General features: G+C 52.0%; 3 protein-coding genes across 3 annotated transcripts; 2 read left to right on the top strand and 1 right to left on the bottom strand.

Annotated features, from left to right (window-relative positions):
• The first annotated feature begins 129 nt into the window (after positions 1 to 129).
• On the top strand, positions 130 to 6,116 carry BKA67DRAFT_566248 (nucleoporin Nup186/Nup192/Nup205). Its single transcript, XM_046102869.1, has 4 exons — positions 130 to 770; positions 839 to 5,173; positions 5,247 to 5,674; positions 5,786 to 6,116. Exons 1-4 carry the CDS (start codon positions 569 to 571, stop codon positions 5,843 to 5,845), a joined length of 5,025 nt encoding a protein of 1,674 aa, XP_045959066.1. The 5' UTR covers positions 130 to 568; the 3' UTR covers positions 5,846 to 6,116.
• Positions 6,117 to 7,503: 1,387 nt separating this feature from the next.
• BKA67DRAFT_566243 (amino acid permease/ SLC12A domain-containing protein) lies at positions 7,504 to 9,933 on the top strand. The gene is made up of 3 exons (XM_046102868.1): positions 7,504 to 8,024; positions 8,338 to 8,631; positions 8,722 to 9,933. The coding sequence occupies exons 1-3, from the start codon at positions 7,630 to 7,632 to the stop codon at positions 9,743 to 9,745; spliced, it is 1,713 nt and encodes a 570-aa protein (XP_045959065.1). The 5' UTR covers positions 7,504 to 7,629; the 3' UTR covers positions 9,746 to 9,933.
• A 733-nt stretch (positions 9,934 to 10,666) lies between these two features.
• Positions 10,667 to 11,950, bottom strand: BKA67DRAFT_517482 (uncharacterized protein; the record flags this gene model as incomplete). Its single annotated transcript, XM_046097912.1, has 1 exon — positions 10,667 to 11,950. The coding sequence occupies one exon, from the start codon at positions 11,948 to 11,950 to the stop codon at positions 10,667 to 10,669; it is 1,284 nt and encodes a 427-aa protein (XP_045959064.1).
• Positions 11,951 to 12,773: the final 823 nt, after the last annotated feature.

Here is a 12,773-nt window from a genome sequence, read left to right as displayed (position 1 = left end):
CGCGACGAGGAAACGGCGTTACGGTTCACCGCCTGCTGTAAATAGCATGCACATCTAACCTAGTCTAGACTACGTTATTTTTTTCCCTGACAGGCAGAGTGCAGACTGGTAACTCAACTGCGTCAGGGCGGCCAGGTAGGGTAGATCCCCACTAAAAAAAAAAAAGGTATAGTAACTTATCCTGAATACGTAGTTACCGAGTAGCGGGTTCCAGCTTGCCTACTAGCAAAGCTCCCCCCTGGACCCTGCCTGCCTCTGCCTCTGCTGCAAGGTAACACCCGCTGAAAATTAGGTCAGATACAGTGCAGCGTCACAACAACCGTCGATATCTACAACAACAACAACAAGAGACGAGTATCACCAACGCAACCCGCCAAACAGCGTACACGCCGAGTCTGTCTCGACATCTCAGCCACGCGATTCCGCCAGTTTATCCCTTCCCAGGGCCACACAGCGGTAATTGTCCGAAAACAGAGCTTGGTCAAGCTCCACGGCGGCCTGATCGCGGTGTTTGTCACACACTGCTCCTTCGACACGCGACGATGAGATAGAATTGCCATAGAAAATCATGGCTGAAGCTGTACCCGGCCTCTTGGAGGCCCTCCAATCCCTCCACGGAGCCTTGCTGTCCGTCATCGACCGCCCGAAAGACCAGCGCATCGACCTTCCCCAGATCCTCGGCCCCTCCTTGGATGCCCTCAGCGACAAGATTGCAGCATTCCTGGACAAGCCAGCCAGGACCAAAACCAGCCGCGATGCCGTGCTCTCGGGTGCGTCGCTTCCACACAGGCAGCCCGGGCTTTGACAGATGATTGAGCTGACCAGGTAACGCGCACAGGCAAGATACAGATTGACGGGGATGAGTACCAGGTCGCCAAGGAATTCCAAGAGATGGCCCTTCAGGTGGCCGACGAGATCGATCTGGACGAGCTAGAGGCATCGCGACTCATCCTCGAGTCGGAAGACGACGAGCGTCTACTTGGCCGCCCCCGCCGCCAATGCGCCCTCATACGCTTTCACCAACAACGGAAGTACCTGCTAGACTGCATCAGACTCCTTCTTGAGCTTTCCAAGATCGACGAGGTTCCAGAGGAGGTCGAAGATTGGCTGGGGGCTTATGTTTCCGAGCTGATTCTAGGCAATGCGCCTTCGGCAAAGGCCACGAACCTCGTACCCAGGTGTATCGAAGGCATGCGCCACATCAGGTCCTGGCAGCAACGAATTGCCGACCAGGTTCAGAAATTGAGCCTCCTGGGCCAGTCCAACCTGGCAGATCTGCGGGAGACCATCGAGTTCTCGCGTGTCAGTCTCATTCAGCAACACGAGCTACTGGCTGTTGTCTTGTCTTATGCCGTCGACAAACGTATCGCTACACCTCAGCATCTCACCGACTTTTTTGCTTTGGTGGAGAACGTGGATCGATACGACTATTCCACTATTCACCTATTCCCAGCCCTCGGTTCGTTCATCACAGTTTTTGGCTCCACGGAAGGCAACGGAGATCTCGACCTCGCTCGTAAATTCAACGCCACCATGTGCAAACAATCCGACGACGACAACACGCGCATGGTCCCTTTCTTTCACGCGGGCGTCAAAGCCTGGTGGTTGTCAGAATACAGTGGGTGGTATGTGGACGATGCCGCAGGGGCTCTGCTCCAGGGTGTCGACATTGATGCCGAGGACGCTCAAAGGGCGAGGATATTTACAGAGGCCCTGAAAGACGGTGCTTTCGACTTATTGATGGCCGTGGTGGCCGATGTTAAAACGTCTGAATGGCAGGACCCTGCTCGCGTTGGTATCCGGCAATGGCTTCAACGCAAAACACCATCATTGCCGCCTGACACTATACCCTTCTCAGACTTTTTCCAGAAGGCTCTCGCGAGTCAGGTCGAAATGTTTGTCGATGCATTCGTCTCAAACTTGCCCGATATATTGCGGAAACTGCGGGTAGAGGAGGACGAGCAGCGACAGATGAACCCCGGCCACGAGCAAGATCTGGACCTGGAAAGATTCCTACTCATCATCGCGTTTACATACGAAGGGCGTCCCGAGGCAGCAGATGCCTTTTGGGGAGACCCTGATAGCCATCTCTCAGGTTTCTTGCAATGGGCGTCAAGGAGAGCCTCTACGCCTCTCGTCAGTGCCTTCTGCGAGATGCTTCAGTCTCTATCCGAAGATGCAGAATCCGCAACGTCGGCTCATGAGTTTCTCCTTGACGACGGCTTTCACGCATCAGGGAAGATGAGAAAGACCTTGTCGCTGACATGGCCCCAAATCTTCAAAGAGCTAGACTTCTTCACAAAGAAGATTCGCGAGAAACCAACCGCCCCCGTACAACCTCAAGGATTCAAGGCCGGAAGATTTAACAATCACGAACAAGCCGAAACAGAGCCCGAATCGGCAATGATGCTTGAGTGTTATTTGCGTCTCATTACAAAGCTTGCATCGAACAGCAATACAGCACGTCAATTCCTCCTCGAACATCAGCAGCCTTACCTGCTCGATTTGGTGTTCGCTCTAATCAGCAGCAATGTCCCACCACGTCTCAGAGCGTGCGCATTCAATGCCATACGCGCGGTGCTCACGCGCAAGACTCTTGATCAGAGCATGGGCATCTGGGCCGATTTGGATGCCTGTCTCAGTGGGGCTTTTATTTCCAGTAACAGTAAGGCCGCTACTAAATCACCTACTGTGATAATGGAGTCGCTTTTCGAAGAGATGAGCTCTCGGCACGAGGAAGTGAGCGCATTTGTGCAGCTGCTGACGGTGCTGTCGTGTCTACCTGAAGGCTATGCAGCGCTAAACGATACGCTGCCCTTCTCGGAGAGCCTGGGTGTCTCCACTAGGGTACATCCGGGCATCGAGCCATATATCGACTTTGCTCTCGGCCATGTGTTTGGTGTTCGGTCTCAAGACTCTACGGACGTTGTTCAACAACGCATGTTACGCTATACATGTCTGGAGTTCGCGCTCACCTGCCTATCAACTTTCAACGAGGATCTGATCGTCTTTGCGAATGAGACCTCCATCCCCGTCGACTCTGCCATCGCACCGAAAGATTTGGCAACTTATGTCACGCTTCACCCATTTGCGCGCATCATGGAGTGGATGTATGATGCCAATGTCATCAAGGCGCTGCTCAGCACGATACACCAGGAACCGACAGAAGTCGGCAGTGCCGCCCCGGACTCTCCTCTCATACTTAGCATTCTCCGCAGTGTGGAACTTATTACGAAGGTCCTTGACCTGCAGCCCACCTACCTTGACCTTGTACGGCCGCTGCTGAAATCCCAACCTCGATCACAAACTCGATCGGTCTTCACCCCCACCTCTAACTGCGCATTTGGTTCTGTCGAAGATGGTCTCATGACAAGCTTGAACATCATCTCTGATCTCGGAAGCTACTGCGGTATTGGTCACGCTGATCTGACGCTTGCAAGCTTGAAGTTGCTAGAGAAGATCTCTACTTCGTCTAGAATCATTTCTGCATGGCAACATGGTTCTGATAGACCCTTGCGACGCAACAAGGCTATCGTGGCTCTAGAAGACGGTGGATACGCAGAGTCGATAGCGGGTTCCTTCGTCGCTGAGATGGGAACTCCGCTGGACATGTACAGGCAAGCCGAGTCGACGAGTTATCAGACGAAAGTGTACATCTTGGATTTCCTATACGCATGCATTCAGGCAAACCCAGATCGCCCCACAGTTGCCCACTTGCTTTTGGGTTTCCAGTGTGAAGCGAACACAATCGACATCGCCCCTAGCGGGGCATTTGCCCAGGGTGCCGCTTTGTTCCACTCTATCCTCGGCATGCCTGTGGAACTTCCCATCACGGACGACCAAGGCAGCGTACGCACCTGGCTCATTGATCTCAAGTACAAGGCTATGAGGATATTTCAAGCCCTCTGGAGCTCGCGACTCTCTTCCGGGCTCGTCCTTGAGCAACTGAGGGAAAATGATTTCTTATTTCATCTCCTCCTACAAGGACTAGTGGTACAGCCCAGTTCCTCATGGGACGGCTTGGAACCTGCAGGTCCGGACTTTCTTGTCGCGCCTGCTGCACATGGGTACGTTGACTATCTTTCCATCAGAGCGATGGCGTTAGAATACATCACGCATGAGCTTTGCAGCGTGTCACAAAGCCACTTGCCTGCGCTGAAACGGCGTGTGTTTGACGCACTGGGCGGTCAGATCCCAGTCGATGGCGGTGAAGCCATACAAGTACCGTCCATTTTTGAATTCCACGATTTTCTACCGCAAGAATCCCAGTTTTCAACAGAGCCACCAGAGCTCAGAGCATATCGGGATCTCGACATTCGAGCTTGCCTTGAGGATGATGAGGATGGGGATGCTCTATACAACTTGACCAAAGTCAAAGAGATCATTCTTCTCAAACGTAACGCGACACGTTCCTCCGGGCAGATCATATCTCAGGAGGATCTTGCTCCTATCGAGATCGAAGAGGAGCAGATCCAGTTATATGCTGGGTATCTGAATCGCTTCAAACAAGTCAACACGCGTAATCATAAAGTCCTAAGAGCCTGGACAAAGCTGCTCATGGTCATGACCGAAACCAACGACTTCAAAGGCACAAATCGCATCTCGTTCATCTTGCAAGTCCTTCAAGCTATACTTCCCAGCCTGGAGGTGTACGGTTCCGAAAATCCAATTGCTGCGTTTGAACTTGTTAAGTTGGCAAAGGTGCTCGTCTTCAACCTTGACTTCAATTTGATGTCAGGAGGGGACAAAAAGAGCCGTGCCATCGGCAGTTTGGTGAGCGACAAGCTATTTCAATTGTTCCAAATATGCCTCAACGCAATCGCAAAGTGGTCCGGTACGCCTGAGCTGCGCACTCTGTATTATAACATCTGCTACCGCTACATGACTGCGCTTATAGATCATGGTTCCGGCTTGCTTTCGGGGCGTCAAAAAACTGCCAAGACAATTCAAGTCTTTGGCGAGAGACTGATGAATGTTGTTTGCGATGACGCTTATGGCGGCGATGCCGTTTGCCAAACAGCAGCTTTGATCCTGTTAAGCACTTTGGTCAACCTGGGCAGACACGAAAGCGATAACTACGTGGTTGATATGCTTAACCGGCTCAACTTCATCGGCATCCTTGTCGACTCCCTCCGCACACTCATGGAAGACTGGATCCAGGTGAACGGAAGTGGTACGTGACGTTAAACTTTAACACAAAAGTCTCTTTGCCCCTCAGCATGAATATTCTAACTTGGTTCTCCTAGGAAATTCCGACTTATTGCATTATATGAATGCAAAATTGGCACTTCTCTTGCAGCTATGCCAGACGCGCGACGGTGCCAAGAATGTGCTGCATGCCAATCTCTTCCGTTCACTAGAGACGTCGGGCTTGTTCGCAGCGGATCCCGAACTGCAAGTCAACTCGTCTGACTTCAAGGCGCTGGAAAACCACTACGCCCTGCTTGTGAAGGTTTCACGGATAATTGGGGCGGCTATCGTCAGCCGCGGTTCGCACAACGTGTCACAAGGCAGACGTTTCTTGACCGAGCATAGGATGCTGGTTATGCACGTCCTCAAACGGTCTGCCGGCATTGGCGCCGGCGCGGGCAAGATGGAGGCAGCGTTAGATGACAAAATTCAGGATCTGGCCGAGGCGTTCATGGTGATCGTCATGGCGACGGACTTTCTCGAGGTATGTTTCAATATGACGGTGACCTTCGTCAGCCGCACTTCCGCGATCTGCAAAAACCTGTCATGGCCTGAAGATTCAACCTGAGCTGACAGCTAACGTTTATCCCCACAGTTCGAAAGCGAGGCGTATCAACCACCTGAAGCCAAGGGCACACCTGTGCTCTTTCACTAGACTGCATATGCCGTATTGATTAGTGCTAAAAAATCTGAGATACCATTACAGCATATCGTGTCACGCGGGACGGTCCTTCATTTCAGAGCGACACGTTAAAAGGAGCAGCATAAAAGTTACATTAGGTGGCTGGGAGGCGTTGGGATTTAGGTAGTGACATCGGTTGGCTTATTACGAGATATTTATTGCACTGAAATGGTGCGATAAAAAAAAAAGGGACGCGAGTCACAACAATCAACATTGTCGAATGAAATGGTTGACAATTTTCAATTGATCATTACAGTAGACGATTGAAGAAGTGCCTCATCCGAGATCCGTTCTCCATACTCCGTGCTCTCTCTCTCTCTCTTATCCCGAACATGGCCATTACTGTTCACTAGCAAAGGACCGACAGATAACTTCCAGAAGGGCTGCGCAAGCAAGGATCCTCGCCAAAGTTCTTGTCCTGATATCCAGAGCGATAACTATTGGCCGCACAGCTCGATAATGGTGAACGGCCGAGACTGGCTCTGCCTTGGCGACCTTGGCGAGCGGACCAGCTAGCCCACTACAGCGCTGGTGGCGCACCTAAGCCAATGCGCTCCACCTTTGCTGAATGGAGAAGCTGGATGCGTTTACTATGTAACGGCGCGGAACAAGACACGACAAGAACTTTGCGACCGTTTCTACAATGCCAAGAGCCTGGCTTTGCCTGGGCATTCCTGTGTGGTTTGGCAACCCTACGGCACTCTTGGTAGGTACTTATATATTGTGTTCAAGGTGTTCGCAGGGTAGCAGTGCGCTCAGCTGGTGGGGCCACGCACCAAAACCTTGCGGGGTAAACCGTTCGAGTCGTTGACGAGTTAGTTTTTATTATGATTACTGTCGTTAGACCCAGATATTTGGTAATGGCATACTACAGCCATGCAGAAGGAAGAGGAAAGCAAGCAACGATAAATAAAACCACTGGCGGCAAATCTTAATTAGTAATGAAGCTTATGATCCATAGCAGGACGCGCATCTAGTCAGACGTCGCAGGATATCCGATACTAAGGGCTTGGTATTTCATAGCACAAACGGTTCTCGCCCTCTCTCGAAATACGCAGACGAAAGTATGGGAGAGAGGGGATTGCTGCGCTGCCAGTCTGGTTGGTCGCGTGTGCCAATACAAGTGACAAATGGGGAAAGATAAGACGCTGACTACCTAGGTACGCTTGTGAGCATCTCGGTCAAGCCGCCAGGGTTAGGATGGGCTCTTGAGGCCTTGGCGACGCAATCTCCATGCCCCATTCCCCGTGGCCATGGTCATGGTTATGGGCATGGGTTTGGGTATGGTATGGGATGATCAACCCCCCCAGTCCAGTCCTCGATTACTTATTAGAGGGAGCGTACCTCGCACCGGGACATGCAACGGCGAGTCTACAGTAGCTGGTTCATCGGTGGTTCGTAATAATAAGTCTCTGCCATTTCTTGTCCGGTCTCGCGGGCGTGGTGCGACACTCAAATCAATTCACTTTGGTTTGATTACAATAGAGCTTCAGCAAGCTCCAATATTCAGCCTCGACACGGAGAAAGCTCAGCTTTTGTCTCACTGTCGGTGTCATTCTTTGGCAGAAGCAAATTCGCAACTCACAAGTCACAAAAGAAGTCACAAGAAATCACCACCTGGCTCCCCCCCCCCCCCCCCCCCCACATCGCACTTGAGCTTCAGTTTTACCTCGCAGCTTCGCGTACCACTCGCGCGCAAGTAGAATACAGGAATCGAACACAGGACAGCCAGCGCCAACGCGCGCACCATTCTCAAGATGCAGCGCTCTTCCTCTTCCGACAAGACGCCACCTGGCTACGATGCCGAGAAGACCACCTACGACGCCGGCGCAGGCGATGATGTGACAGGCCATATTCGAGGTCTCGAGACCTCAACCGACACGGCGCTGCACCGCGGCTTAAAGGCGCGACACATTACCATGATTGCCATCGGTGGTGCCATCGGTACGGGTCTGATTATCGGTACCGGCAAGGCCCTAGCGCAAGCCGGTCCCGGTTCCATCTTCGTCTCGTATTCCATCGTCGGCATGATCGTGTTCCTCGTCATGGCCGCACTGGGTGAAATGGCTGCTTGGCTGCCCATGAGTGCTGGTTTCACGGGCTATGCGTCGAGGTTCTGCGACCCCAGTTTGGGATTTGCTTTGGGGTACAGGTCAGTGCTAATCCCACATTCTATCCACTAAAAGCTTTTGTTTGTCCTCCCCGCATTTCCCGCGTTATCAACGGTGCTGTGCCACCGCCTAGCGCTCGGCATTCAAACACGACTCCAGCTCCGCCAGTTTTACTGGGGGTACGGGGCCCTGAAATGCGCGATGCCGAGCCAGAAAGAAAAGAAAAGGGGAAAAGAAAAGAAAAAGAGGAAATAAAATAATAAAAATAATAATTGGCGGGTGTCGGGAACAGTCTGGAAGCCATGATTTAACCGCAGCCATGCAAATCGATTGCTAACGTACTCCTCTGCACAGCTACTGGTTCAAGTATATCATTGTCACGCCGAACCAGCTCACTGCTTTTGCGCTGGTGATGCAGTACTGGCTACCGAGAGACAGAGTGAATCCCGGTGTTTGGATTGCGATAGTCTTGGTCATCATCATCGTCATCAACTACTTTGGTATCAAATTCTTTGGTGAATTCGAGTTCTGGCTGTCCAGTTTCAAGGTCATCGTCATCTGCGGTGTCATCATCTTGACCTTGGTCATTGCTCTGGGTGGTGGACCCAACCATCAACGCACGGGCTTCCGATACTGGCAGGATCCTGGGTGAGTACCACTACTGCTGCTGCTGCTGCTGCTGCTGCTACTGTTTGCTAGATGTTTCGTTTCTCGATCGTGCCGCTAACACTTTGTCAGTGCTTTTGCTCCTTACATTGACACCAACAATATTGCTGCTGGCAAGTTCTACGGTTTCTGGTCGACCATGGTCATAGCTACCTTTGCTTTCTTGGGAACCGAGTTGGTTGGTGTCACAGTCGGAGAGGCTCAGAACCCTCGCAAGACCATCCCACGTGCGATTCGTCTCACCTTCTATCGTATCCTGGTCTTCTATATCCTCTCCGTCCTTCTCCTCGGTATGGTCGTGCCCTACAACTCCAAGGAACTCGCTTTCGCAAACAAGGCCAGCACGGGCGCTGCTGCATCGCCATTTGTCTTGGCGGTCAAGCTTTCCGGCATCAAGGTTTTGGACCACATCCTCAACGCTTGTATCCTCGTCTTCGTCTTCTCGGCTTGCAACTCCGATTTGTACATCGCCAGCCGTACTCTGTACGGTCTTGCTTCCGACGGTGACGCGCCACGCATCTTCCGACGAACCAACAAGGACGGTGTCCCCATCTATGCTCTCGGTGCCTCCTCGCTGTTCTGTCTACTAGCCTTCATGAACGTCTCGGACGACTCCAAGACCGTCTTTGGCTACTTTGTCAATCTGACCACCATCTTCGGACTCAACACCTGGATCTCCATCCTCGTCACCCACATCTGGTTCCGCCGCGCCCGCAAGGCCCAGAACATCCCCAACAGCGCCATGCCCTACAACGCACCTCTCGGTATCTACGGCTCTTACGCCGCCCTGGTCATGTGTGTCATCATCGCTTTGACCAAGAACTTCGACGTCTTCACCGGCGATTTCAAGTCCAAGTATGCCACCTTCATCACCGGTTACCTGGGTATCCCAATCTATCTCATCCTGATCTTCGGCCACAAGATCGTCACCAAGAGCAAGGGCATCCGACCACACGAGTGCGACTTCTACACCGGAAAGGACATCATTGATCGTGAGGAGGAGGCGTTCCTGGCTGAGCAGGCCGCCAAGAAGGCTGCCAAGGGTCCGGACACTGCCGGTGCTTTCTACAAGAAATGGGTCTCGTGGCTGCTATAAGCACATACAGGAACAGGAATATTGTTTTCTAGAAAGGGAAAGAAACGGGTTATTGATACAGGGAACGATTTACATGATATGACATGGGAGGATTAGCACGGGGATACCTTTTGCTGATGGCACCTCACGATGCATGATACAGCGTCATGAGATTTATAAGATAGGCGAAGTAATATGAATCATCCCCAATCTCGCCCAGACTCTGCTATTGCACATTGGCTATTATAATCCCCCTCTCCGCTCCCGTAATGCGACAAGTTGGTGAGCCGGCAGTGGTCTCCTAGTCGACGCCTAACTCCATTGCCGGTTCTGGAGGCTGGTGGAGGCTGAACTTCGCTCAGAACAACATCGAACAAGTCTTATAAATATCCAAAGCGGCGACTTTCGATACCATGAGATATGCTGTTTGTGATCCAGCAAATCCAGGGTGGTTGTAAGGTGGGGGTTGTCATTATTGTTTGCTTTTATTTTTATTTTCTTCTCCTCACTGTTTCTTACACGTATCCGTATGCCGTTTAACCTTCCACTCGACCTGGGTACCGGTTTCTCATGCCAATTACAGTGTCCATAGACGATCTTTCTGCTTCTGGAGCAGTAGGCACTCAGCTATACGGTGGCTGGTTGGGTTGCACGATCCGCCATTCAAGTGACACAAAAGAAGAGTGCACAATGTTTTGCTACTGGCTAGATGCAAGCACTGATACGCGCACGCGTCGAAGTGGAACCAGTGAGATGCGGTCGTTCTAGGGGGGTGCATCACTCCTGTTGATTCCCTTCAATTTACTACTCACCTTACTTACCGCAGCCGTCTGCCTGCCCGACGTAGCGTTTGGTGGTTGTTATTATGCTGTGCCAAAACAAAGCTCCTTGAATATGTTCGCCAGGTGTTTTGTCTGCCGCGGCAGTGAGGAAACGCAATATCTACATGTCCCATGCTTCAACCGCAGCGTCAACGATTGGACGAATGACTTTCCTGCCAGCATCGGCGCGCTCGTGTGTCCATACCATTTGTCGTTTTCCAAGCTCGCCGGCCCGGTGCCACGGCTTGACATTCAACGTCGTATCTGCCTCGATAGCCTTCGAGACAGTATGGAAGAGGCTGTCCGCCTGTTCTTCATCGATACGTACATCCTTGCGTACACACAAAACAATCTCCCTGATCTTCTTCTTCTTGCCATTCTTGTCCCGGATCTTGTACTTGTTCAAAGCGACGCTGATATCTGCACCGACCTGCGCAGTCCAGGCTGCTTCGATCGCAAACCAGTCGAATAGCTCCTCAAATTCCGTCTTCTTGATTTGGTCGTCAAACGAATACGGGATTGACGAGAAACCTAAGCTTACAGTAGGAACGCGTGGCGACGGCGTGTCGACCAAGTCGCCCTTCCAATCTCTTCGGAGGAGATCACGAAGGCCTAAATGGCCAAGATCCTTCTTTGCCTTGCCGAGCTTATCATCTAGCTGTTCCATCTTGTCATCAAGATCTTTTTTTCGCCAGTTGCTCCGCTTCAGGACCCTCTCGGCCGTCTTGCGGTCTTCATCCGTGGCCTTTCCAAGACCTCCAGAATCGATGGCAATCGCGGACAAGATTAGTTCGAGCAGCTCGTGAGGCATGTGGTATTCCTGTGGAAGAGCCTCCAGCTCGTCCAGCATCTGCCGAGCAACCAGGGTTGTGCAGCTTGCCACCTTCTCGAACACACGAGGTTTGGCGTCTGGTCCTGCGCCCTTGTCGTGATGATGATCGAAGATGCTGAGAATTGCTGCATTGTTCCATTTCCTCAGCGGCACTGGATGGTCGACCAGAATGATGCCCTTGATGTCACTTGCCAGGGTTTGTGGGTCCTCAGGCAATTCATCCAAGGTGAGTAAATCCGAGTGCCCTGAGCTCATCAAAGAGTTGTCCAGTGCGACCTTGTTCTCGGGGCGCAAGTCCAGGGCATCGGTGGGCGTCTGCAGAAGCGCAATCGCCTTGACCGGATGTGTTGCGTTCTCCGTGGAGTGCTGCAGATGGTAGGCCCACGTGAGAGCCGCTGCCATGGAGTCCAGGTCGCCGCCTTCGTTACCCTGCACGATGATCCATTCCGAGGATCTTCCAGCCTGCCAGTCGATGAGAAACCGTCGCTTGTTCTCGCGAGACCATTCGCTGAAATGACCAACCCCAGTCTCTCTCGGTCCCTGGGCAGATAAAGTCGAGTCCGGATTGGGCATGATATGCTGCTGCAACTGCCGCGGCGAGACTGCGCTGGCTGCTGCGCGGACAGCCAGCGCGCCAGCGACGGCATATGTTCTGAAGATGCGCATAACAGCACAAAGCAAGTTTTCTGAGTTGCCGGAATCCGAGAAAACTTCAGGACTATGAGTTTGTGAAACGATGTCAAAAATGTGAGAGTTTTCGCGTCAGCTGAGCTTGAATCGATAAAAAAGAATCATCGATCAGGAGCTCTGACCCGGAGTGACGCAACATTCTCTTGGTTTCAGCAGCTCATGTACGGATCCGTAGGTGGGGAAAAACAAACCACTGCGCTAAGTTTCATTATGTGCCCAGCCACCAAGCAACGTGGTGAACCCAAACCCTTAGGTTAGTGGCTTGACCTTGGTGGCCAAATTGGCTTTCTGTTGGCGAGAGCTTTCAGCATTGCATTTTGGGGGTCATGCTGATTGCAGAATTCGGTCGTCGATGTTGGAGTTCGGTGACGTCGTACAAAAGAAAAGAAGTGCCACCAGAGACTTGCTACTGTTTGAGCACATCCCTCTGGGCTGCTGCGCGATGATAGCCAGCAAGTACTCATGTCTCGTAGCAGCTGAGCCTGCAGGATCCGCCAAACTCAGCTGTCACTGCTGCTGACTGCAGAACTGATCGGCTTTTGAGATAGCCCTTCATTACACAGCAGCACCAACTCGACGTATCATTGAGTTTCCAGACGGCTGTTGTTAGTATGCCACCCAGTGCTGTTTAGCTTATGACATCCGAGATGAACTATAGTCTAGTCTAGCACGTGCTGCAAGTATTACGCGTCTTTATAGGCCGCGA

This window comes from Truncatella angustata (assembly GCF_020726525.1).
Source record: "Truncatella angustata strain MPI-SDFR-AT-0073 chromosome Unknown BKA67scaffold_4, whole genome shotgun sequence".
NCBI classification, from domain to species: domain Eukaryota; kingdom Fungi; phylum Ascomycota; class Sordariomycetes; order Amphisphaeriales; family Sporocadaceae; genus Truncatella; species Truncatella angustata.
The sequence above is the reverse complement of the archived record's forward strand: the minus strand, read 5'-3'. Positions and strand labels throughout refer to the sequence as shown.

Coding starts and splice junctions, on each gene's coding strand:
- BKA67DRAFT_566248 (XM_046102869.1), top strand. CDS start 569: ATGGCTGAAGCTGTACCCGGCCTCTTGGAGGCCCTCCAATCCCTCCAC. Junction 771..838: donor CCGCGATGCCGTGCTCTCGG/GTGCGTCGCTTC, acceptor TAACGCGCACAG/GCAAGATACAGATTGACGGG. Junction 5,174..5,246: donor GATCCAGGTGAACGGAAGTG/GTACGTGACGTT, acceptor TGGTTCTCCTAG/GAAATTCCGACTTATTGCAT.
- BKA67DRAFT_566243 (XM_046102868.1), top strand. CDS start 7,630: ATGCAGCGCTCTTCCTCTTCCGACAAGACGCCACCTGGCTACGATGCC. Junction 8,025..8,337: donor GGATTTGCTTTGGGGTACAG/GTCAGTGCTAAT, acceptor TCCTCTGCACAG/CTACTGGTTCAAGTATATCA. Junction 8,632..8,721: donor CGATACTGGCAGGATCCTGG/GTGAGTACCACT, acceptor ACACTTTGTCAG/TGCTTTTGCTCCTTACATTG.